The sequence below is a fragment of the Oreochromis niloticus genome, linkage group LG13 (genome assembly GCF_001858045.2).
Source record: "Oreochromis niloticus isolate F11D_XX linkage group LG13, O_niloticus_UMD_NMBU, whole genome shotgun sequence".
NCBI classification, from domain to species: Eukaryota; Metazoa; Chordata; class Actinopteri; order Cichliformes; family Cichlidae; genus Oreochromis; species Oreochromis niloticus.
Genome location: NC_031978.2, coordinates 14512203 through 14539287, shown reverse-complemented (window position 1 = coordinate 14539287; position 27085 = coordinate 14512203). Strand labels below are relative to the sequence as shown.

General features: G+C 38.8%; 2 protein-coding genes across 2 annotated transcripts in view; one reads left to right on the top strand and one right to left on the bottom strand.

The window, feature by feature from the left end:
• The window catches only part of sorcs3b (sortilin related VPS10 domain containing receptor 3b), a 52404-nt gene extending 36482 nt beyond the window's left edge, over positions 1-15922 (top strand). Inside the window, exons 17-28 of the mRNA XM_005474232.3 lie at positions 602-715; positions 1292-1463; positions 4341-4527; positions 4798-4931; positions 5289-5412; positions 5724-5836; positions 6056-6190; positions 6896-6995; positions 7826-7931; positions 8020-8180; positions 13883-13967; positions 14093-15922. Coding sequence (XP_005474289.1) covers positions 602-715; positions 1292-1463; positions 4341-4527; positions 4798-4931; positions 5289-5412; positions 5724-5836; positions 6056-6190; positions 6896-6995; positions 7826-7931; positions 8020-8180; positions 13883-13947 — 1411 coding nt within the window. The 3' untranslated portion in view covers positions 13948-13967; positions 14093-15922. The remainder of the gene's footprint in view (positions 1-601; positions 716-1291; positions 1464-4340; positions 4528-4797; positions 4932-5288; positions 5413-5723; positions 5837-6055; positions 6191-6895; positions 6996-7825; positions 7932-8019; positions 8181-13882; positions 13968-14092) is intronic.
• Positions 15923-16814: 892 nt separating this feature from the next.
• Positions 16815-27085, bottom strand: part of LOC100701060 (VPS10 domain-containing receptor SorCS1) — a 50737-nt gene continuing 40466 nt past the window's right edge. Inside the window, exons 23-27 of the mRNA XM_003438376.5 lie at positions 26259-26393; positions 22921-23020; positions 22450-22558; positions 21266-21420; positions 16815-19965 (exon numbers count right to left, since the gene is read on the bottom strand). Of these exons, the coding sequence (XP_003438424.2) occupies positions 19907-19965; positions 21266-21420; positions 22450-22558; positions 22921-23020; positions 26259-26393 (558 nt within the window). The 3' untranslated portion in view covers positions 16815-19906. The remainder of the gene's footprint in view (positions 19966-21265; positions 21421-22449; positions 22559-22920; positions 23021-26258; positions 26394-27085) is intronic.

Genomic DNA, 27085 nt, shown 5'->3' with positions numbered 1-27085 from the left:
TAATGACTTATATTCTCTACAGTGTTCCTAGCAGGGAATATATTGTAACTCACTTTTTTATCCCCAGTGACGTTTAATTTCTTTCATCACATGTTTACCAAACACCCTCTCTTCTTTGAACATCTAATTCAGTTGTGCGTAATTAGGGCTGCTTGTCGACATTTGTAATAAAAGAACAAAAGTATCAGTTTGCAGAACTTCATAAGGCTTAATATCCCTCTTACACTGCATATTTACAGAATAACCAATATGACTCTGTTCATCGGATATAATTATAGTTTGAAAAATATGGATCGGAGTTAAGAACTTTTCATCGCGCTGCTGTGATTTGCATAATGTCAAGTGACTTATTAGAATTCAATTAATAATGGATTGTTAAATGAATTTTAAATATCTTTTATCCATCTGTCTGAAATTCTGTTTGATCCCACATGTCTGACAATCATGTCTCTAGTTATGGTCTTAAAATATGCCATGAAGCTCCAAATGCAAAGCATTTGCCCCACTACAAAAGCTTGCATAGCTCGATTACTCTGAGTAGCAGTGTTTATCATTTCATGAAGTTTCTTTTGTTTTGTTTTGTTTTGCTTTGCTTTGGCAGTGATTATGGATGGGAGCGCCAGGCAGATGGGAATTGCTCCCCTGCTTTTTGGTTTAATCCAAACGGTGCGGCTAAAAGCTGCAGCACCAGCCAAAGCTTCCTTAACAGCACAGGGTAAGTGGCCCCCAATGTTCAGTCCATCACAAAACAATATCCCATTCCACCTTGTTTGTCATGTTGTGTAGTACATACACAGAAAATAATAGTTTACTTCCTATTGGTTGAGAAATAAGGCTCTGAGGGCCCAATCTGCATTATTTCCCAATTCTAAAATATATAATAATTCATAATGTATAATAATTCAAAACAGGTTTTTGTTATGAAGCTCTTTTACATTCAGGAAACTGACAAAATTAAGTGTGCTCATAGAGGTCTGTATTCTGCCAAATGCACAGTATGTGCTGTTGCTGGGTGCTATTTTCCTGCACTAAATTGCAGAAATAAAACTGAGGAGCATCTTCCAAGCGGAAATAAATAAAAAATAAATGTGATAGTGGAGAACACAGAAAAAAAAATCTTTTGGGAAAAACATTTTTTTTCTCTTTTTGTAAATAGCTGTATGAAAATTTACTGGCACTTAACAGTTAAGTCTTTATTTTTTTGAAGACTGGTAAAACATGTATCTAATGCTGGGTTCTGTTATGTGATGTGATGTTATACGATGCTCTTTACTTACCGTGTGCTCAAAAGGTATCGGAAGGTTTTGTCCAATAATTGTAAGGAGGCAGGGAGGAATGTGTACTCGCCCAGGAGGCAGCCGTGTCGTCCCAGAGCACCCCGAGGCCTCCAGCTGTCCACCAGTCAGGGAGAGCTCAGTTCCCCTGTTGGAAGCAACGTTACTTTTATGGTGTCCCTCAATGAGGTGAGTTATTACACCTAAAAGTCACTGCAGTGTAAGAAGAAGCAGATATTGCATAGTGAACCAAACTAGCACTCTCCTGCTTGTTTTTCCTAATTCCTTAGCTAAATGAATGACTGATTTACCTTTGTCTTGCTATAGAAGTGAGGATGATATAACGAATACTTTTCCATTTGTGTGTGGTAGGAGGTGGTAGGAGCAACTTTTAAAGAAAAGATCTGCTCAAGTGCCCATTAAATCAGACATGCTACGTCCTCTTTTTCAGCTACTAGATTCTGTTGTTTAAATATCATTTATGGTGACAAACTGAACCTCCTATTAAAACCTGTAAGAAACAATGTGCCTTGCTGTAGATGGACACATTTACAAAGGATGTTATTCTCAATTAATGATGGCCTACAGGCTAGCATAAATGATCTGAAATAATTAGGGATGTAAAAGATGTAAAAGAAAAATGTGAAAACTGGTTTCAGAGTTGATTGTAATAATAAAAAACTTTACTCAATGGCGCTGACAATCAAGGTCACCTTACAAAACATAATTAATAGTAAAGTATGCAACAGAGAGGAAATAAAACAACTGATGTACAGTGGATTCCAGAAAGGAAACGTATATAAGCTTGTTTAAAAAGATAAACTAAGCAAAAAACAGAGGGGCTGGAAAAGCTGCATGTTACAAGATCATGATGTGAAAGGCAATAGGATCTGCATCAGTTCAGATGAGTTTAAGAGACCGAAAAAGCTATTTGAGCTGATGTCGTCATCGTCTGCCAGAAAACAGCATCAGATTCCAGATGTCGTCCATCGGTCTGGGTCGCTCAGTGGGAACTGGGAGCCTACGAGGAATCATCATCCAGTTCTCCATGAGGCACGACTGAGATTCACTTTGGAGGAGAGAGAAAAAAAATAATATATTGTAGAAAAGACCACATAAAAGACAGGAACACGGTTTCTTCATTTCTTCCGAGGTGTTCATTGTTTCATTTTCCTAACTCTACCCCAAAGGAAAGAAAAGTCGATTTAAGTTAAACGTCCGAGTTAATGAACCATATCTAAAAAAATGATTCACATATTTAGAGAAAATAAAGTTAATAAATTCATATTGTTTTAATATAATACTGCATACTGTAGAAAAATATGTTTGATTTTATTTGGACAAACAAATACAAGAATGGGAAAATTATCTTTACGAATAACCTGATCGAAGTGGAATTTATACCTTTGATTTTTCAATTCTTTGCATCATATTTATAAACAAACACATGAAAAATCCATGAATTAAAAATGATTTATAACCAAAAACAGAAAAATCTGGTTTATATATACATACATACTGTTGATGGGCTGTCTCAGATAGGCTCTTTTCACCTAGTAATTGTTATCATTCAGAATAAAATTATGTTATATTCAGAAAAAAAACCCTTTTCAACAATGGTTGGCTCAAAAAAACGATTATGATCACACCACACAGGTTACCTCTTCCCTCCATCAAATAATTATTGTTTTTCCATGAAGTTTCTATTATTTCAATAAGACTTCAACATCTATTCCCACAGTTAAAGGCAGCATTACATCATCTTTCCATCCAAGAATAATTTGTATTGACTAACTGCTCCTTGTTCTGCAACAAAGCACCAATGAAGAAATCTTGTTCCTGTATTTTGCTTTAAAAAAAAAAAAGCATTTCTACAAATGCATAAATAAATAAATACAATAACTGGAAATGGGCCTGCCAACCAAGTGAGCCGTGATAGGCTACAGCCCCCTCCTCCACTACCCAGAATTGGATAAGCAGTAACAAAAATGGATGGAACTGGAAATGATGATGGTAGTTACCAACCACAGAAAAATGGAGACCTCATTTAAAAGTAATCTGAAATCTCAAATTATTCTCAGGAATATTTTGTAAGACTTCTCTTCTGGGAAATATGTATTGATTTTTTCAGAAGACAAATGCAGAAAAAAAAGAAGGGCATGATATTCAAAATACTAATAGACTATACAACGTTGATGTATTTATGACTAATATATTCACAGCAGCACATTACTGCACCAAAAAACAAATCTGAATGCAATGTGTGTACCTTGCAGGATTTACATAGATTGCCCAAAAACTTAAACAGCTTTAACTCGAAGGTTATCAAAAAAACCTTTAGCCTGAAAATGGATGTATTTATGAAATATCACCTCCAACATTGTTTTTCCTTGTTCCCTGTTCCACTTAAATTTAGCTCTTTTAACATAAAATAGATTTCCATTAAATGTTAGAAAAAGAAACAACTTGAGTTTAGTTAAGGAAGAAGTTAGTCCTGACATCTTATTGTTAACTAATTAAATTGGAACTAGATTCTTCTGAAATGCCGCCTAAAAACTGCTGACAGGGTGTTGCTGAATGTTTTTAAAGTGCAATTTTTCATTGCTTTGATCACCACAAATGAAGTTTATTTGATCTTTTGTTTCAGCGTGACGTCTCACTACAGATAGCTCAAAGCCTGAGTAATAAAACCAAAAGTTTATTGTTAAAGTTTCTGTAATTTGTATGAAAAACACTTTGGTGATGGCAATGCGTCTGTTTGTTTTTGAGTGATCAGCTGGAAAAATGACACCAGATTATAAACTCCTCCATCTTACTTTGGGACTCTTTCATGACCTTTTTTGCCTCTGCGGCTCTCTTTTCACATTTCCACTTGTTTTCTCTGCTGAATTTCTGTCTTTTTCCATTCATATTCACCTTCAAAGTATTTATGACACAGCCTATATGACATCTCAGCTCCAGCACTTCAGCGGCAGACTGATCGTTCTTTCCTTGCATGTGGTCCAAGTGAAAGTATCCTGGCCTAAGCCATGATGACAGATGCTATGTAACACCATCTGTCCACAGGGAGACTCGCTGAGGACCAGCATCCAGCTAGACTTTGGAGATGGCATCAAGATCACGTACTCTAACCTGAGCAGGGCGGATGATGGCATCAAGCACATCTACAGAACGACTGGGATTTACCGCGTGACAGCTACTGCAGAAAACAGCCACGGATCTGACAGCAGCACACTGTTTTTACACATCACCAGTATGTGAATAAGAAACATCATTACTGATTCCTGAGGCTGTGCAGATAGCATAAACCTCTTCTCTTTCATGGATAGTCACGTTCCCACTCTGCTGAATTACATTTCAGTCATGGTTTTATTACTTTTATGCATTTTAACCTTGGAAAATGCAAAAGCACACACCTGAAGCTAAATGTACATCAGCTGTGATCACAATAATACTTTTCTTGCTGGCTGCATTCATTCGATGCATGTATGGATATATGATGGCGTATTTGTCATCGCCGCAGGTCCACTAGAGCGCGTGTATCTCTCCGCTCCCATTGTAGCCATCAGGGGGAAGGAGGCTAATCTGACTGCAGTGGTTTGGCCGAGCCACACCAGAACATTGACCTTCTTCTGGTGGTTTGACAACAGCTCTGAGGTGAGACGCTTCTCCTCCTCCACCTCCTCCCACCATTCTTCTATACACACAAGGCATTTATCCTTTTTACTGCTGCTTTTTTCCCATCTTCCCACTCCTCTCTTGATGTCTTTGTGCTCTTGTTTGCAATCTAAAAGTGTAAATCCCACAAATCATGTAAAAAGTGACAGCATGTGACTGCCCTGTGCCATTCTGGAGGATCCAGCTTGGATGGTTGATTATATTTGTCTATCAGATTGATTGTGTTCAGCGCAGCATCCCCTCATTATACAGTAGATATACGTAGTGTTCTATATTCAGCCATGAGGATGCAGCTTTTTCTGTGCATTTCTCTGTGTTTTTCCTTTTGAAATCCAGCCCATTATAACCTTGGAGGGAAGCATCTCACACACATTTCAGAGCGAAGGAAAAAGCAAGGTCACGGTCCAGGTTGCTTCTGGGAGCACTGTAATGCAGGATTCAAAAGTTATAACTGTTAAAGGTGAGTGGGGGAGACAGTCTTCAAAGCACTTTAATTGGAGAGATGCCTGTTACATGAATATGCAATATGCTATCTCAGGGAAAGTGTGATGCCTCTCGGTCAGCGCTGCAAGCTTCGCCACGTTGATGTCAACGTGGACTTATCTAATGAATAAAATGTCACGGTATGCGAACACGAAATCTCGAGGAGCAATTAACTTCAAGGCAGATGTTGCCAAATGAAAAAGGACAAAACTGCACATCAGATTAATCAAAACCTAAACCAGAAGTAGCGTTAATATTCTAACAGACATCACTTCACCTTTTTTCCAGAGTTCTTCAGGTCACTGCTGTTGTCGTTTTCGCCAGCGCTTGATGAGCACAATCCTGACATCCCCGAATGGAGGGAGGACATAGGCCGTGTGGTGCGGACAGCTCTATCACAGGTACATCAGTTCCTAAGAGATCTTTCCTGCAGTTGACAGCGAACACCAATGGCTTTCAGGGTCATTACTATTTTATACGGGTGTGCTAAAATGACACAGCACTCATGATGTTTTGTAACCCATGTGTTCTTCTTTTATTTAGTTTAGCAGACACATTATTGTGAATTTAGCCTCCACAGTAAAGCCATACCTGGGTGTCGTGTTTTTGCGTCACTGCAGGTGTCTGGGATTCATGAAGATCAGCTGCTGGTGTCTCTGTATCCAGGGCTTCCAACTACAGCAGAGCTCTTTATTCTGCCTGATGAGCAGACATCTACTGAGCACAAGAGAGGGAGCGAAGAGGCTCTTGAGACGGTAAGAGCCACGATAATGTAGAAATTTTGTTTTATATCATGTCAGCTTTTATGTAGAGCTGCTGTTTCCTGGACATAAAACATACATTGTATTTATATTTATGCTGGATATTTAAGAGGACCTAAAGGCTGTTAATAGGATAATAAGATTAACTGTTTGTTCATATGGTTGGTATGCATGTTTCCATAGTTGGTATTTATTTCTTCTATTTTCCTTCTTCTGCTTGTGGTTTCTTCATTTAGCATATCCCTAGCATCCTCCTCTGTCACACAAGCACTTGCACGTCCTCCTTCACTACATCCTCAGCAAAACTCTTAACATCCTCAGTTCTGCCACTTCCATCTCAGGTTCCTGTCTTTTTCTCAGAATAGTTGATGTTTATTTATTTTTGTTAAATGATCTTGAGCAAAAGCTTTTGAGCTCACAAAAGATCTGCAGACTGCTTATTTTGCTAGCACTCTGTAAACACAAAGTAAGTGCAAAACGCGACAGAAACACAGTGTAATGCGTTAATTTTCGGGCGACTCTTTGAACGATGGAGAGAGCCAGTCAATGGCGCCACCAGTCATTATGCTAAGCTAAGCTAATCGGAGCGTGAGGCTTGTATCAATCTTTTCTTTTCCAAAAATGTCTTGCTTGTTCGTGAAATTTTAATGTCTCGTAAACCTTTGTTTTCTGTGTGTTTTTGTTAAAATCCTGTGACAGATATCAAATATTTTTGTCACTGCCCTGAACCAAGGCCTGATCCAGTTTGAACTGAAAGCTGACATTCGCATTATTGTGTACATGACTCAGCAAACTCTGGGTAAGTTTTCAGCAGTTGTTACATTGAAACCCTTTTAGAGATACGTGAAAACAAAACACTCAAACAGGCCCTAGGCTTATTTTACGGCAGATTAATACAGCATGTCTACAGATCCACAGAGCATTAGATAAGATGTGTCTTCGTTAGACTGGTTTGACATTGAATTTTAACGACGCTCTGAAAAAATAAAGCAAGGCAAAGACAAAGTGTTTCCTGAGAGACGGACAATGCTGTATATCACAGGATTTAAATATCCTTCACAGAGTGCCAGTTTTGCACCTGAGGCTATGAGACAGTAGCTCTCTTTGAAGTCAGCCAATCAATCACATGATTGACAAAGCAGGTGTTTGATATGCACGGGAAATTCACAGGGTCACCGGGTCATTAGCATATCGTAAAAACGTGTCGATCACCTCGCGTGTCTTTACCCTTTTCATCCACCAATGGATCTGTCTTCATTTGTGTCTGCATACAAAGGTCTGGGTTGCCTTTAAAATGATCCGGAAAGGTCAAAGACTTCATAGGCTTCTCTGTGACGGGGAGAAAGATGGGCAGTGAGAGGAAATACTTTGAATATTGCATCTCAGCATTTATAAAGCCATGACTATGCATAAGCTGCTGCTGCCTGCAGTACAAACCCTGGAGAGAAGCAGTGGACCTCCTAAAGGTGCTTTTTATGCCCTGAGGGGATAACATGTAGGGAGATGCTCTTCATGACATTGGGTAATGAAGTAATATCCTTGGAATAGGACATGGTTTAGGAAAAAGGAATGGGTTTAACACATATTATATAAAAAGTTTGGTGCTCATTTATGGTGTTTGGCTTTCAGCACCACTTGTGGACTCAAACTCACTTCCCAGTGGGTCGGCCATGCTAATGCTGCTCATCGTGGTGTTTGTTGGTTTAGCTGCATTCTTCATCTACAAGTTCAAAAGGTATGTTTACTGAGATAACAAAGTAAATACTGTTGAATTCACTTGATAATCAAAAGCTAATCACCTTTATTGCTCTGCTGTCTCTTAGGAAAATCCCTTGGATCCACGTCCAGACTGAGGACAGCCATGAGAAGGAGCCAGAAGTGATAAGCACAGTCGGTCAGAATGACACCATGTCCAAGGTCAAGCTCAGTGAGTTTCCCTCCCAGAAAGAACTCATGGAAAAAGAGCTGGAGGCGAGGAACATAGGTAATCCTTTCAAAATGCCTTTAGTACAGGCAAACTGTGACTGTGTTGTTAAAAAATGTGCCATAATTATTACTAATGGAGTAGTGACACAAAATCTACATTTTAATGAGGCTGCACTACTGTGCAAAAGTTGTGAGGCATCCCTCTTTTCTATATATGTTGCTTCCAAGTACTCAGGCTATGTCTAATGTTTTTTAAATGGTCGGGACCAATAATTCTCCAGGTTTTCTGAAGGTCAAAGTTTTTCTTTTCACATTGGTTGCTTTTTTACTTATTTTCAGTGCAGCTCTCAGAGTATTTTTATGAACCACTTAACACGGAGGTTTAAATCATTTAAGCTTAAAAAGGCTCTTAGCTTACAGGATTAACAGTGTTGCATCTACACATCACAGAAAACTTAACAAAGAACCAATTTTAAATTGTATTGTTTGGCACTTTGTTAGCCTGTCAAAAAATGTCATTTGTATAAAAAATGTTAACAATGTAGTTTGAAAGATACAAAATATTACTTTTTGCAACAACAAGGTGATTCTTACGGTGCTATTAGCTAAAAACCCAGCAGATCGCAGCGTGCTGTGCAGTGTATCCTAAAAAAAAGTTGAGGAAACTGGACAAATGGAGGACAAAAGAAGAAGTGGCAGGCGTAAAAAGTATCCACATGATGATGAAGTATGAGCCATATCTAAAAGTCATGTCTTTAACAAATGAAAAACAACTTGACACAGAGTCTTAGAGACACATCTGGCCCTTTGTGGTCTCAGTGGAAGGATGGCAGTCGAGAAACCATTCTTAAGGTATAAAAACATGAAGCAAAAGCTCATGTCTGCAAAATTACAGAACGGGACTGAAAATCAGTGGCAACAGGTCTCATGGAGTGATGAGTCCATATTTGAAGTTTTTTGTTCAAATCATAATCAATATGAATGGAGGAGGTCAGAAGTGAGGTACAACAGTGAGTGTCTACAGGATGGAAAAAGCACAAATTGAAATAGTATCAGTCACAGATTGGCCTCCTCGGAGTCCAGATCTCAATATTATTGAAGCATTTTGGGATCATCTTGATAGAGAACAGGAACAAAAGGCAGCCAACATCCAAATAAGAGCTTTGAAAGTCCTTCAAGAACCCTGGAGAACTATTCCTGAAGACTACTTAAAGAAATTACAAGAATGCTGCTAAGAGAGTTAAAGATGATCAGATCAAATATTCACTTTCAAGCTTGTTACAACTGTGCAAGCTCTGTTTTTGCCTTATATACTGTATTCACGTGTTTGATCATATATTTCAATAAATGCTGGACCTACTTTTATGTTAAAACATAGTGTGTAAACATATAGTAAAAATGCCAAATAGTCAAGTACAGTATAAGTGCTCCCGAATGTACTTTGTTGCTTTCAATCATTGAAGAGACGGTGTTTCATGATGCAAGCTTTTATTTCAGGGCCACATTGAGAGTATATGAGAACCTGCTGTGATTATTTTGTAATGTATTAACATGTATTTTATTAATACAGGGTTTAAAGGCTGAATGTCATTGTAAAAGACAGATGCTGATTAACTTTTTATTGCCCTAAAAAACATCACTGAGCATTTGAATAAATCTGAAATATAATTTAGCGTAGACTCAAAATACGATGATGTTCTTTTTGCTCTTATTTAAAATGGCTTGTTTTTTATTTTTTTAGTGAAACTACTCAAAAATACATTAAAATTCAGTGCGTGTCTGAGGTGCTGGAACGTCTTTATCAATGCTGTGTGTCATATTTTTGCAATTTGCACAGCCCGAGCACAACTGCAGCATCTGCACAGAAACCAGATATCACCATGACAAGTTAACTTTTTGATTGCTATGCTTGACATCCGCTGTGATGTCTTTTAGATGAGAACTATTCAGTCCCTGCAGACGGTGTGGACTGTTTGACAAAACTAGCATTGCAGTGCTCCTGACACAGACATGTGGGCTGCAGGCCTTTTTTCTGGTCACTCAGCACTTTGGCTGTTCTTCATTTCTCAGCTGTTTCAACCAAGTCCTTGCTGATCTGAAACAAATTTACTCCTTTTTAGTTGCTTTCGAGAGTGTTTATTTAGAAAAGGGCAGAGCAGCATGGGGCCTTCAATCTGTGGCTCGCTATGCTAAATGAATTTACAACCTGCTGCTTAAAGATTTCATTAGTACTCATCAGCTTGGTTTGATTTTCATGTATTCCAATTCTGGCTGAGATATAAATGTTCCCAGAAAGCTGAGTCTGCTGTATTCGGTTTTCACTATTTTACAGGAACATTATAAAGTCTACCATCTGTTAGTTCAAGTCGCTGTTCAGCTTACTGCAAGATTAATATGATTGTTCATCTGTTTTGAATATTGCCATCGATGATTTACCTACACAATTTTGTGAACTCTTTTTAAAGCTGTGGAATAAATAGAGCACATTTGTTATACAGTAGTGAACTTTCCATGTCTTGTAAGGCAGGTGTTCCACCAGCCAGTGGGAAATATGTCCCTAGAGAGTTTAATTTAATTAATGTGTGGGTTCAGTGACTTTATGTGTCCTCACTTTAGTCCAAATATCCTTACATGCTTTAAAAAGAAGAAGAATCTCTTATCACTGGTAGCTGTCACAATGCTGCTGCAGCTATTAAGTAAAATTACAGTCAGAATTCATGAAGGTTAAAAGGAAGATTTGAATGTTTCAAGCAGTATCTGACAGACTTAAATGAACATTTTTTTGGCAGCTTAGTTAAGGACTTTCATTTGATATATGTTAATACTAAATGATTAAAATGACAGCTCATATGGGCTCCGTGGAAAATTACAGTTGAGTTGAAATGGGGATTAATTATGCTGGAAAGGGGATTCATGTATGATACATTACACAAGACAGGAAGTTGTCAGGACCAGTCTACCTAGCAATCAACTAAGGAAGACAAGTTAGAATTCTCTGATTAGCATTTGTACGTACAAAATTGATGCTGTATGAGGAAAAAGGAAACTTTTTTTGAAAGGAGGATGGGGCTTGTACTGTATGTAACCTCCAAAAATTACATCTGAATTCACTAGGCTGACTGTAGGAGCATCAAATGTCGTCTCTTGGTCAAAGAGACAAAACACAGAAGCAGTAACTTTTGAAGAGCACCTCTCATTCGGCTACATGATTAGTCACAGCTATCAGAAGTCTTGGATGCATCCTGCATGTGCTCCATTGATGGTTACTCTTAAGTGACATCCTTAAATTGATTCTGATTTGTTTTCTAATAATAGTGTATCAAAAGGCAATGTGACAGGACAGTTTGAAAGGTGTTCTTATTGATGAACCTACAGAGAATTAACCTCTGACTCTGCAGCTCCCCTCAGCTTTGCAGGGCTTTACAGTGGGCTTAACCTTAGTTATGCAATCTGCAAGTAGCATGTTGAGTCAACTCTTATTGTGAAAAAGCTCTAAAAACTCCAGCAGCTCAGCACCAAACAGCAAGTAGTCAAGATTAAAATTTAGATGGCAAAAATAGTGAGACATTTTGCAGCTATAAAAACTTTATAGGAGACCAAACACAGAGCTGAAAGAGGGGATAATGTTATTTTGTAACAACTGGTTGTGCAAAGTAACGTGTTTGCTGAAAAACAATTGGCCACATAAATCTGAAAGGATAAGTATATTAATTATTTTTGCTTTCCCACAAAAATGGTTTATTGCTGCTTCATTAGTAATGTTTGTTATGCATTGGTCTGAAATAAAACAGAACCATCTAAATTTGAAACAAAACCCAACTAGAATAAGAATCTTTGGTTTATAGAAATGGAATTTAACATGTCTGAAAACATATTTACTCATTTCTGTCTGTTTACAACAGCCATCCAGACAGAAGGAAATAAGTATACTGCTCAAAAAATCAAGGAAACACTTAAGTCAAACACCACATCTTGATGAATGACATATTTAAGTTGTAACTATTTACTGATGTATATTGTATAATTTGTTGAGAACAACATGATGCAATGACATCAATGGAAACTAAGACCATCAGCCCTGGCCTGGTGAATATGAGAGCCAGTCAGTGTATCACTGCCTTAAATGCCCTCTGGACACATGAGAGTAATGCAGACCTGCATAAGGTCTGACAAAAGTTCTGAGGATTTCCTCCTGGTACCTAACAGCAGTCTGTGTATGCAGGTCTGCATGACCTTCCAAGGATAAGGATAAAATCATCATTGACCCATGCCAAAACTTGTAATGCCGGATGATGTTTCAGGCATCGTAAAGTTTCCCATGGTGTCTCCAGACTCTTTGACATCTGTCACATGTTGTCAGAGTCAACCTGCTTTCATCTGTGAAGCCAACAGGGGGTCAGAGGTGGATACTGCCAATTTTTGCGTTCTTTGGCGTATGCCAGCCGAGCTGCACGGTGGTGGGCTGTGAGCACAGGTCCCACTAAAGGACTTCAGCCCTTCATCCCAGTCTCCTGGAGTCTGTTCCTGACAGTTTGGTCAGAAATATGCACAATGAGCCCACTAGAGGTCATTCTGTAAGGCTCTGGCAGTGCTACCCCTGTTTCTCCGCACACACAGGAGCAGAGGCCGGTTCTGCTTCTTGGTTGATGCCCTTCTTCGGTCCTGTCCACCTCTCTTCATGTATTAGCCAGTCTTCTGGTATCACGTCCACAATCTTGAGACTGTCCTTAGACATACAGCAAAGTTTTTGTGATGGCACGTATGGATGCGCCATCCTGGGGCAGCTACCTGTGCAGCCTGAATGGGCTGCAGGTATTGTTTCATGCTACCAGTAGTGACAAGGACACTAATAAAAAGCAAAATAAGAGAAAAATCAGTCAGGAGGGATAAGGAGAGAGCAACTGTCTGTGGCCACCTCCTGCAGAAACATTCCTTTTTTAGCAGCTGTCTTGTTGTTGCCTCTCCAGTGAACCTGTTGTCACTTTCACTGTTACCAAAGCAGGTGAAATGGATTTACAATAGTTTATGCTTCCTAACTGAACAGACTGATATACTTGATGTTTAACCGACTGTGTTATACTGTGACAATCAAGTGTTCTGCTCATTTCTTTGAGCTGTGCTTTTAGCTTTATAGAGGTGAAAGAGCTCACTTTAGTTAATATACAGTTACTGTTTCTGGTTCATTTTAAAAAGCACTAGAATTCCGATCTCAATTTTAAAGCTCATTTTATCTTTTATATTAAACACTCAATTTGCTGTAGGCTACACAAGTTTTAGTCTTAAAACATCCCTCTTATAAGATTAATTTAAAGCTAAAAAAATCAGTATGTCTTTTTTAAATCTGAACTGACAGCCAGGTCTCCACCTTAATGAATTTATTGCAGGTTATTACTTATGAGGATGAACATGAAATTAGATTCAGGCTGCTCTATACAAATGGCTGAATTTACTGAACTGAGATGGTTGAGACGCTGAAGTTCAACTTTCGAATAAGCCAGTGTCTGGACGATCTGAATGACCCCACTTGTCACGGCGATCGTATCTTATCAGCCCGCCGTCATCACCAGCTCAGCCCTGCTCAGATAAGCCATGTTCTTTTAGTGTGTTTCAGGCAAAATGCATGAATGATGCAATTAAATATAAAAGCCTCTACAAGCCATTTAATTACAAAAACAAAAAAGCCAAATCATGCCACAGCAGTCCCCTGCTATTTTATTTACTCAGTTTAATAATTTGTTCACCTCTTCTTCTTTTTTTCAGGTGGAATTGGCAGAAATATGGAGAGAATTGTTACAAGGGAATTTCCAAACTGTACTAATGTCTAAGACATGAGCTTTGTTACAGAGTAAGTACTGATTGTTGTGTTTCAACTGTGCTGAAATAGTTTTATTTACTGGTCTTTTTTTCTTTGTTTTCACGCCAATAGCTGCTATCGTTCTGAGACATGTTTTTTTTTATTCATGTGGATAGAATAAGTATCTAGTTTACAATACCAGATGATAAAGATGAATCCACTGAGCCAGACTACAGGGCCTCTAGTTTGGGGACAGTTAACTGCTGAAATGTGTTAATAAGTGCAGCAACAAGCAAAAAGTAAGTGGTGTCAACACTCCCTCGCTCTTTACCACATGCCATGGATCCTACATTGCTAATATGAACATTATTAATATTATGAATATTCAGATGATGTTGTGTTGCTTTAAATATGGTTTTACTCCTTTTGTATAGTATTTGGGAAATACATTAGAAAACAAATACCCCAGAAGCTTTGGTAGGTGCCCTTCTATAGAAAACAGTGTTAGGAATATATGAGTATAATGTTCATACGAAGGAGGATATCATTAATGGAGAGGTTAGTACAAGAGAGAGGATGGATAAGCTTTACTATAGTTTGTAAACTCAACATTGATTTCTCAGTGGTTGTCGTAAGGAGACAGCCCTCTGGGAATATTAGAATACTACTAAACAGGGCTGGAAAATACTGATTCCATGTAATAAAAAGGTTCTGCTGCATTCATATTTATCTCTATCATACTAATTTGACTAAAAATGATAAACTCTGTCAATTACAATATTTTGTTTTATTCATACTTTTTATTTACTTTTTCCTCTTTTTTACATCCTGAAGAGCCGTGTCCACACAGGGAGCATTTCATGCATCTGAAACCAACAGTTCATTGCTAGCGATCATTCCAGGCTCTGGTTGCCTTGGTTATGCTCTAAAATATTGATTACCAGGTTGTAAGTCAATCACCGGCATCCTGTGCTCTCTCTGGTAGTCACTTCAATCAATTGCCTCAATTTTGAGAAAAGTTTATATTGGACTTGCCCACTTTGCTTTGTCAGCAGTTTTATCGATCTATAGTCACTTGAGGTTGACTCTGTGGTTTCTGGTCGCCGGACTGCTGAGAATCACTTGTTGTGTGGACACAGCTGTAATGGATAGTCAACCCATCTAACAAAGACTTGCATGATGGGGCAGATTACATTTTGCTCTTCCTTCATAACAGCTCAGTCGCACTAGTATAAAACTAGCACTGCAACCCCATTGTGACTATGAAAAATTGGTGGTTGCCTGGTGATTGCATCAGATTTTTTTTGCATTTGCCGACCAATTGCAAGTAAGAGAAGCAGAAGTTGAGCATGCGACACCTTCGACCTTTGTCTCTAAACAATCATGGCCTGACTCAGACTGAGTGCAGTCACTTTCAGACAGGTTAGCAAAGGTTTGCAAAAGACTGCAGTCTAATTTATAAACACAGACAGATTGCAACACATTGCAATCAGTCTGAGTCAGTCTGCACCAGTGAGCACAACTCATCTGCGACGCATCTCTTTGAAATAGGAGACATGACTCAACTGGTTGCCAACAAGTTGTATTCTGGTTATATCTCTATATGAAAGCAAGGTTGCTGACCATCTCTGTAATTTTGCAGCAATGATGTCACTATTTATGGAGGAATGTCTGTTTCAGATCTGTGAGGTTCTGGCTGAACTCTGTAAATAGTTTGTGTGAATTTCCGTTTAATGTGAATTTCTGTGTATGTAGAGCCAGCTACATTCAAACTGAAAGCAGACTGATAGCAGACTGACTCCATCTTTTTGCCGTTTTATTGCTGTCTTCATGCACCAAAGGCAACTGACTGCGAGTGGTTGCAAACCTGGTCCCTGTCTTTGAAACAATCATTTCAGGTGACAAGATCATCATTGTACACAGTCTCAGTAATTTTGGCTCACGTCACTGTTTTCCTGAGTGTGACTATAATATAAGACAAAAATATAATTGATTTTTTGATTATTTTTTTTTAATCATATAATTTATTCTATTAACCTCTTAAACTTTATGCTCAAGCTAAACGTTACCATCCTAAAACTAGAGGTCTTTGAGTTGTAGATATAATGCTTATGTATACATATGTGACTGTTGGTAAAGAGTATAAGGCAGGGATGTATGTTTCTGCTCTGTTAGATAACATGGTGCTTTCAATGACTGTTTCTCAGAATATGGTATACAACATCATGAAAGTCTGGCCTTACAAGTGGAAATATTGACAACATGTACATAGAATAAGATGGAATTTAAATCTGTACACTAGCATCTTCATACATTGTTGTTAAGGCAGCCCACTGAGCAGGCAGTTGTGTCCCTGATTTTAAGTCTCACAACAAGATGTATATCCACTTTTTTTAATTTCATTGTCTTTTTTTTTGTTTGTTTGGGTTTTTTTTACAGTAGCATGCCCTAATTATCTGTGATAAAAGACTATAAAAGACTTTTATTGGGGTGAGCCAGTACTGTATATAAATATATATATATATATATATCATTGTGATTTTAAACTTTACTTGACACATTAAACAAACTATTAAACATCTTGTCTTATAGTCTAGTTGTGCATTTGCCCAGAGTTGTGCATGAAACATGAAACTTCTATGATATTGTTCCTTTTTGTCGATTATATAAAAATCGTCTTGTTTGGAATCACATTTCTTACTGTGAACAAATTGCCATTTTGAAATTGTTCAAAATAAATGTATTTTTATATGGAATTATGTTTTGTATTATGCATGCACCCACAGTAAGCGTAACACTGGAACATGTAAGATTAAGAAATGGCTCGCGGTGCTTATGAAAAATGTTGGGGTTGTCATGACGCAAACCTAAAAACCAAAGGGTTCCAGAAGCTTCTCTTTAACAGCACCACCACAGTCTTATCTGAAACACAGGTGCCATGTAGCAGCCAGTGTATCAGGCTCACCACAGCACTTTTAATGATCCCACAGAGGCTCTGAAGTCAGATTTAATGGGCAGAAGTGTGATAACACCCATGTGAAGATTCCCATCTGACATTTAGACTGAGCTTCATTTTAACTCTAACACTCTATCATTCAAGTTGCCAGTTATAGCTGGTTTCGTTTTAATGGGAACAATTACTACGGCTGTGGTCAAGTGATGAAAAGCAGATGTTAGTACGGGGGTATCAGTATGATTTCTTCTCTGAGTTACAAAAGAAATGTGAAAGGCAGTGAGATTGGAGCATAAAACAATGTGGTTGATTGGCTGAAATATGTCTTCACATACAAAGCTGCAGCAACCAGGACCTTGTTTCTGTGTTTTGCATTTTGTTTGCCACTTCAACGGCTTCATATCGCACACCAATCTTCATCACTCCAACAGCCATCAACGCCCCGAGAGTCTTATTCTCGCTCCTGCTCTCAGTCTGAATTAACACCAAGGCCTTTCTCTAACTGCCCTGGGATGTTCGGCAGTGCACAATCAAATTGAACGGTGACAATCACTAATGGATGATTCGCTGCAGCCAGACACTGTAATGTAGCACTCAATGAAAGGAAACATGCTCATCAATTTCACACTGTGGCTAACACAATATTGCTGTGGGTTATTGTTGTGGGACATTTTTCATTCAAGGTGCTACCCAGACTGGGAAAATCTTCCTTGTTGATTGTGTGTGTGTGTGTGTTGATTTCCTGGAGAGGGGATAATTAATTTGTTGCACAGTGGGAGAGCCAAGGAACTAGCCCATTAGAATCACTCCAGGCTACTTGGTGCTTTTCATTGTCCTCTCGCTCTGCCCCATTGTATTATGCAAATGGCTGCACTGAAACTTCAGGCATGCTAAGCAACACTTGTTAAGAGACAAAGAAGAAGAAGCAACTAATTCTACAATGTGAGCGTGCCTATCAATCAAAAGTACCAATTTGTGATAGACTCACAGTCGGCTAGGGTAGAGCCTTACTTTTGCTCCTCATGAGCCTTGCTGATTGACTTTGCATAGCCTGCGAGTTAACTACGTGGTTTAAACAGCAGAAATATAGCAGCCACACTGCAATCCTTTTTGGGTTTCTCCTTTATTATTTATGTAATTATGGTTACTTCTGCAAGATCAAATGAAAAACACAGTAACAACCCACTGAATAATCACATCACTTATAATGAATGATTAGTCTAGCCCGTTGAGAAACATAACATTTTCCAGTTCACATTGTTAACATTTCTTTTTTTTCTTTTCTTTTTTTTACCTAAGACATATTTAGGTAGCTTGAAATAGAAAAAAAAGGTCATGCAAATATGTTCACAATCGTATTCACAGGTTAATTATTTGGACTTAACAAAAATAGTTGTTAAATAAATAACAAGCACAAAAAAAAAAAAATCTTCAGATGACCATGTGGAGAGATGAGAGTTTGTCTGAAGACGAGTTTATTTATGCTTCAGGCTCAATTGGAGGATTGGAGGGAAGAAGTATGGAGAAGCCTCTAGTCAATTTGTCTTACTGACATATGATGCTGACAACACTTAAAAAGAAAAGTTTGATGAAGAAGAACTTTAGTACTTATCCCAAAGAGACAGCAGCTGACCAAAGCAGTGTGCGTAGGCTGAGCCTTGTTGACAGGAGATATGTCTTCTCTATCTCTGTGTCCCTTGCAGCGAACGAGATGAACAAATCTGCAGGCTTTTGTCCGCCGAGTCCTTGGGGGTAAACCTTAAACAGACTGCAGGCTCCCGTGCATTGCAGTAAACCGAGGAAATGCTATGTGTAGATGTCGGTATCATTTTAATATCATAAACAGTCCAGAGTAAATAAAAAGTGTATTACAATAATCCAAAAATCCACAGTTTCACTCTTTTCCTATAAAAAGGCACCACATCCTTCACAGTACCAGCAGTTCAAAGAAAATATGAAAAGTAAGTAGTAATTGTGTCAAGGAGGCGACAAACTGAAAATAAACCTTGCTCTAATAACTAAAGTGTAAATTTAGCACTTTTTTTTACTGCATTACAGTGAGTGTCTGCCGCAGTGTTATTATTCTGAAAATTTACATTTTGTTCTCTGTGTAGAAACCCGAATACACAAGAAATGCTTCTGGCAATGAATAAATACAAAGTGTAAAAGTCACTGTTTTGTGCAACAGTTAAAATTGACCGTATGACAATCAAATATAAGACTACCGTTGCAATAATAGCCCAAAACAATGATTTAGAGCACTAGTGTGTTGTTCGTGTAAAAGCAGGGTAACATTTATGACGTTAGCATTCATTCTGCTGCCTTCATTGTCACCAAAATGACTTATTTGAGTCTACTAGACAAGAGGGATTGCTCGGATTTTCATCTGCTGTGCATACCCATCTACTATAATCTTCTGTTCTTATTTTTGTTATGACACATATTATAACATTTTGAGCGGCACAGAGGCAGCCTTGATGGAATACACAGATCTGGGACTAGGAGCTCTCCTTCATCTCCTGGATATTGCAAGCTTTCATTTGATGAGAATCTGCTGATAAGATTTACTGATTGTACAGAGCTTAATGAATCTGCTTCCCTCACTGTCTTACTCAGATAAGCTATTTCCACATAGTTAAATAAAGTAAACTCCACAAACACAAGTCCAAAAACAAAAACGGTAGAATATTTTGAGATATGATTACACATCACTCCCATTTGATATTTTCATATTTGGGCAGGCGCAGCTGTAACCAGCTGAGACTTCTTCCATTATGGATGTACATTATTTACATAAAAAGATCAGTGTCCTTGCAAAAATACAAGTATTTCAGTCAAAAAGTGTTCCTTTTCAAGAAGCAAGTATAAATCTGTACAGTCTCCTCAGAGGGATTAGGCAGCACAGTGTGAACTGGTCCATCCATGCATGGGTAGCAAAACACTCGAGACCATTCATTGTGACCGTGGTTTCATAGCTTGCTGGAAGTAACTGCCAAAGAAGATGTATTGCTTTCGAGTCGGTCATAGACTCTCAACATTAAAACACATGGGGTGCTTCATCAGAGAGCTTGATGTCTGTGTGAGATGGCAGGTAGCCTGGCGAGGGAGAAGAAAGGAAAGCGACACAGGAGGAATTTTATGTATGCTATTTGCATGAGGGTGTATTTTTGCAGGCAAACACATTTATCTTGGATGGGTCGATTGTTTAGCTACGCGTGGAGGTAAATCAACCGGAACTTCATATATATTTCTTGATGAAAATGCTTTCACCACTCTGCTTCTTTGCAGCTGTACTAATTATTTTATTGGGTCAAATAATTCACCTAGACATTCTCATCACTTTAGCTCACACTTGGTTGTGCTTCGCTTACCTGTGCATGCTAATACCTCACTGTGCCAAAGTCAGGCTGGCAAATACATAAATACATAACACATAATAATAACTCTGTCTTGGCAACTCATCTGACAATACACGGGGAGGAAAAATAGCATTGGCACTTAACAGCAAGCCAATATCCAGTCAGTGAGTTTCAACTTGTGGCCAGCGCTCCTGACTGCGACAACTTTCTTTAATGTTTCAAATATTTATTATATACAAATAAAGACACGATGCCTTTCAATGAACACAGTTTTGGCGTGTCGCGGATAAGATATGGCTTTACGATTTCCTAGCACATGGCTAGGCATTTCGTTTTGGTAAACATTTGGTTCATCTTTAATGAAGACACTGCTACATACAGTATCAAACAACAAGACGTCTTCTGGGAATCATACAATAAAAATGTATCAGGTGTAGCATTATGCCTTTGTCAATGTACATGTTCAAAACTATGATTCTTAATGGAGTCAACAAGAAATACCAGATTTATGTTGCAGATTCATTATTTTAGTTTCTTTGTGAATTTCCACTTTAAGAAACTCTAACAGGTGATCCTGCCATGACTGTCCAGAAGATTCCACCAGGAAAATCCTCTTTGAACTCATTATCCATACTCTACATTTGCTCCCTTCAATTATAGCCCGTAGAGTAAGTGTGCCCTTTTTGGCTTCTTCACAGACACTGCTGTAAACCGTGTTTTATAGTTCATTCTGAATAAATAAAGTAAAAAAAAATGTTGACAGTGCTTTCTGTGAGATCTCCAAATTAATGGCGATAATGTTCCAGGAAAGAAACGAATCTTCTAAATGTCATTTTTGTTATTGCTCTTAGCACTACAAATAAAATTCCAGTTACCTCAATTGTATCAGGTAAGTAATTATGCAGTTTTAGTGACAAGTACACCGCCGGCTTGGCTGCCTGGGAAGATGACACCTATTTTGTTGCGTAAAAAAACTGATACAAGCTGAAAAAAATAAACCTGAATAAAGCCTGTAGCTTTAACAAAGAGCTACACACCTCTGCTTTTTGAGTCCAGCTGTACATCCACGTGATCCAGTGCGGTCAGCTTGTCCCCCTCAGGGTTTGGGACGGCTATGGAGGTCACTGACGGGATGACCTCTTGTTCTTTGTCAGGCTGCTCTGCCGTGTATGTGTTCATGCCTGGGATCTTCCTGCAGGTCGTGCACAAGGGGGGAAAAGGGAAGTAAGTTAATGGAAACCTGCCATCAGGTCTATTTCACTAATGCCTTCACTAAGCATAATGTGTCACGCACTATTTTTAACTGTTAAGGATGGGAGAGGATTGCTTGAAAGCTGGAAACTAGGGCATTTTGCATTCCACTGGGCATTGCTCTCTCACTTTTCGTATTGTTCACCTCACTTTTCAATCAATTTTTCATCCCCTCAGATGCATCCCCAATTCTGCTTAAAACTAACATCTTGCATTTCTAATTTCAGATTCACCCCCTTGTGTTTTTGTGCTGCAGCTGGTGCTGTGACATTTGGGGGAGCTTAAGAACTCAAAGTTGATTTCTTAATGTAGTAATTACGATCCATAAAGTTCAGCAGTGTTTGCTTTATAATGAGTAAAATTCCACAAACTACTGACGAACAAAACCATCCCCCTGTGATTGGCATGGGATTACCTCCAGCAGAGGATGCTATTTACTGTATGTCCCTCACTGTATAATGTGTGTTGTCTCAGGATTCATCTTCTCAACCTTTCCTGCCATTTTGCAGAGTATGCCTCACCTTGGATGGCTGTGTTTAGCATTTCCGAAAGGTCAACCCTCACATTGTCAGATAGATGAATATTGATAACTGCAGGACTCTGACACCCATTCAGCGCTCTGGGAGAATTGATTAGCCTGTCATTCCCTGTAATATTCTGCAGATTGAGACAGAGGGGAATTGTCTTATTTCTCAAGCTATTATTGTGTCGTGGATGTCCATAACTCAGAGATATATGGAGTCTGAATACTTCTGGAAAGTTTTAGGAGTTCGGCAGTTAGGTCCTTGCTTCTAGATAATGGGAGCAACCCTAAATAGGCCCGTGCGAATACACACAAACAAACAAAGCAATAACATATCTTATCACAGACAACTTCATGGATGCGTCTGCAAATCGGAGGGCTCATTTTCATGACTTCGCCCTAACTTATCTTTCTCTGACTGTGCTCTGTCACCCAAGTATTTTGTACCTTTTAAATTTATATATAACAAAGGCAGCCAGGCCCATCAGGACAACTGACACCAGCATGATGACCGCCGTGCCGCTGTGGCCACTATCACTGCTGTCCACGAGAGGAGCTTTGAAGCAGAAAGATGGAGAAAATGAGCACATACGCAGGCCAAGATTATATAGCAATTCTGTCAAATATCAGTCAGCACAGTATAAACAGAGAGAACATGGAAAACAAATACAACAATATGACAAAATACATAAGCTGCACTTTCCAGACTTCTGTTTAATTTTTAATTAGCATTTGAAAGGCTGAATGCTGGCTCGTTCACATGTAGATCTCATTTTCAGCCTCAAAGTAGAAGTACCGCACACAGTCTGGCCCCGACACGACCCCAGAAATGGGGGTCTGGAACACATCTCTAACAAAAATGGATCAGACTGCCTGCCATTTGTTCAGGTAGGTGTGTGACAGATGCAGCAGGCTCACCTGGAGACAGCCGTGTGGCGTACACGTTTACCTGCACCCCCGGTTTGAGTGTGAACTGGATGAGGTCTTGGTTCAGCGCACTTAGCAGAACCTGAGAAAGCTATGACGAGAAGTGGCAGAGCGGAGAAGGCTCAGTTAGCGGCAGCTGTAGAGGAATATTTCACAGTCATCAATATTTCAACCACAGCCATTCCATCCAACAGCTTGAATTATGAATCAGAGTTTTTGCTTCCTTCTAAAGAGGAGCAAATGGTGATATGACACATGGAAAACCAAACCTGCTGCACTGAAACCTAACAGGCTTTAATGGTGAAAAAAACCCTTATCAGGTAACCAGGTGTTCTGCTTATGGTGTGGCGGTGACATTAAAAAATAATCTTCTGCCATTTCCATCACAGCAGGGAGTTTTTCAACTATTTCCTTGTCATGCTTCCTTTTAAAGGGAATGTGATTTGCCCATTTATAGGTTCAGTGAGGCAACATTATTGGAAATCAAAGTGTGTTCTAATATCTTAAAATTGCTGTTTTAATTTTTCTCCCTGAAGAGACTCAAGTTCCCCTGCTTTTCACACCTTGATGAAGCAGTCATTTAGCAAGAGACCAAAATGCCTTCCCAGTGCCCATTTGAGTCCTTAGCCATGCCTCACTAATTCCATCTCGCTCTTTCTAAAATCTTTCCACTGGTTAAAATTAGACCGCTCTACACAGTATGAATAATTACTTTTTGTTCTAGTGGCATATCAGGGTCAGTAAATCTATTACACATTTTAATAAGCTCCTCCACACATACACTCAACGCATGCACATGTGTATGTGTTGGCGCTCACTCAGTGCCTCCACATTGCAAGTCATTCAGTGGAGATGAGAACAGTGAACTGAAGATTTATTACCCTATTGTCTGTGAGGTTCTGCCAGGTAATCAGACAGGCTTTAGATAAATACATCTCTTTAATTCCCAATCCCGGCCGCCTGCCCCAGATTGTCTCCTTTCTCGATGGTGCCAATTATATGATGCATCAATGTAATTAAATACCTATTAACGTAGTTCAAGACTGACTGTGAGCCAGCAAAATTATGTTTACTTGTGATACATTGCAGTCCCTTCCGTTATGAATAAATGAGCTTGTCTAGCTTTAAAAAACATCTCTGTTTTATTGCTTTGTTTACCTATTTGATCGCTTTTCTGAACATGACGCGAGATACATTTCCAGGAATCTTATTTTACAGCAAGAAAATAACAACCATGAAGCCTGGGTGGCTTAAAATAAAATTGTTATCGTTACCCAAAGGTTTATGCAAGTCTCAAAACTTCACAGAGGTGACTGTCAGTCTAATTACACATTCTGAGATACTCTGTTATTTCAGTGCTCTGATGGATGCAGTTTCGGTGCTTTTACACGGGAAGGCATTGCCCTCTAGTGTTGACATAAAGTATTACATTTTAGGAGTGCCTGAAATACAATATGCATCTGTGGAAACACTGAAATAATTAACAGTTTAGTGATACAGATTTAAAATCAGTTTGGAGGTTCTGTGAAACAATAAGTGCGATTAGGAAGAGAAATACTGATTAAATAGGGATATATTCAAAAAACAAGAAAGTACATGAGGACAGACTATTGAGATGCTACTGAGAGATTGGACTTGTGTAAGAAAAGAGCCTATGGTGTCTATATAATAATAACAATGAGCCTATATGGAACACATTCCTCTTATTCACTGAGTTCTCACTTGATGGACTACACCAGAGTTTGTGCATGCTTTAGCCCAATTACCACAAAAAATGTACAGTCCTCATTATGGCTGACCTTTTTCCAAGGCATAACATCACATTTTTCCTCACCACCAAGCAGCCAGTGGCATCCATTCATTTCACAATGGTATGAAAATGCATTTTCAGAGACTTTAAACTTGGCTGACTTCGGTAATCCATCACAATGAGCATCACGTCTGCATTTATTTTTGTCAGAGTTAACCTTAATGTTAGGTGGTGATGGAGTGCAGACTTTCCAAGTCAAGCTGCACTTAAAACTGTGTTACTATGCAACTATAATGTAACTCTGACAAAAATAAAAGCAGACATTATGCTCATTTTGATGTATTGCCTTGCCAGAACAAGTTTCAAGTCTCCCCAAGTTGATGATTGGAATGGAAATAAAAAGGGAAACTGTGGCACCACAGAAGGCAGAAGACATTTTAAGAAGTAATAAAGAAAAGCATAAAATAATTGGATAATAATTAGGTAGTCTCTCGCAGAACAGACTCTGTCTGTCAAACACATAAAAGAAAAGAAAAACTGGAAACAGGAAATAATAGTCAGTAGTCAGAGATAAGAGAGGGGGAATTTGTGCAAATATAATTTCATTTCAGAGCACACATACTTCCAGTACTGTGGACAAACAGAGAGAAAGTGAAGTTAAGATGTAACTCTCTTTAAAACACCTCTCCAATACATATAACCAAGGACTCTAAAAACAGCTTGATGCTCCACATCAATCGGAAATTGGAGAAAGAATCTTAGATAATTAAGGATGATTGCAGCAATATATGAGAAACTGAAATTTATACAAAGAGTTTCTCAGGGGGAAAAAATCAATGCAGGAGGCAGTGTGGTGAAAAAAATGGCAGACCACTTTCATTTTTATCCTTTAGCTTAAGACTATGGGATGAGCATTATGGTAAATACAATGTTCTGTGTATCTGCAAAGCAAGATGCAACCCTGTGGTGACAGAAACTGTTCAAGTTTTTGTCTGGATTTGTATTTTTTGAAAGCAGGAGATAATGATGTCTGGTTTCCGAATGTTATTTTCGAGGTTATCAAGAGTTTTGTGATTCAGCCTCTGTCTTGTCCCCAGTCCCGGTGTCAAGCCTGTGTGTCTTAGTCTTTGTCTCTGTGGTTATCTTACTTCCTGTTTTACTTCAATAGCCTTCTAACACATTCAGTTTTGCTTCCCTTGTCTCATTTGTCTAGATTAGTGTCACCTGTGTTCCCACCTGTGGCCTGTTCTCTCATTACCTCATGTGTATTTATGTCCTCAGTCCAGTCAGTGAGTTTATGTGGTGTTTTTAGAGTGCTGCTTTTGGCTCCTCTCCTGCCTACTACACAGCCACCATGATAGAAAGATATGTTTTTAATACTTAGCTTATACTGATAGCTCAACAATTCTGTATGACACTCTGAAGGAAAGGAGGTATTCTCCTGAGATGTTCTCTCCAGAGACGGTCTCTTAACTCCTCAGCTTCTTGTATTTATTTATTTTCTTTGGTGGATTACAAAAAAAACCAAAGTGTACTGAGTATTTGTCAAGGACCATTACAGTGATTTATGAGACAGTACCTGATCCAGGTGTGCCCACTTTTCATCCATGGCTCTGTCTCTTGGCCTCTTCTCAGGTACAATGAAAATCTCTGCTGTAGTTGGTAGCCCTGGAAGCACTGTGACCAGGAGCTGATCCTCACTGATTCCAGTGACCTTTTATAATAACAACAAAACCTCATTAAAAAAGGTTTTTTAACTGACACACTTTGAGGTGATAGTCTGCACTCCGGCCCTGAAATACGATCCTTGGGGGTCATCTGTATTAACGAGTAAATTCTTTCTGCTTTCTGCTTCATATATCATTTGCCTAAGCACCAGTCACTGTCGAGGTATAATGCACGAATCAGGTTAAACGTGCAAGTTCAATTTGACAGTCTTTGGTAAAGGCCAGAGCTTTTAGTGCATTTGTGCCGTAACCAGAGGTCTGCTGTCAGTTTCTTGGTGCAAACTGTGGTAATATCTGACAAGACAGAAGGTCAAAGTGAATGTTTCATACTGAGGGCTACTGTCGGATATATATAGAGCTCAGTATCCAGGTCTTTTACATAACCCGCTGCTTTGATGACATCCCCACAGTGTCTGAAAGAGAAAACCAGGCACATTTAACCACAGTGTGGCTCTTTTTTACTAGAGGTTGTGGTTTTTCTTTCACCACCATTCTCTTCTTCACAGAGGCAAAAGGCAAGAGTCATAGCAGCACTTTTACTGCCCTTTAGTGTTTTGACATGTTCAGTTGAAAGCTTGCGCTCGTAATAATGATTTCGGGTGATGTGCTATGTCAGCGTGCAGAGCGAAACGACTAATTACACAGCTAGTGAGGTTAAAGACACTGCAGCTATTGGAGT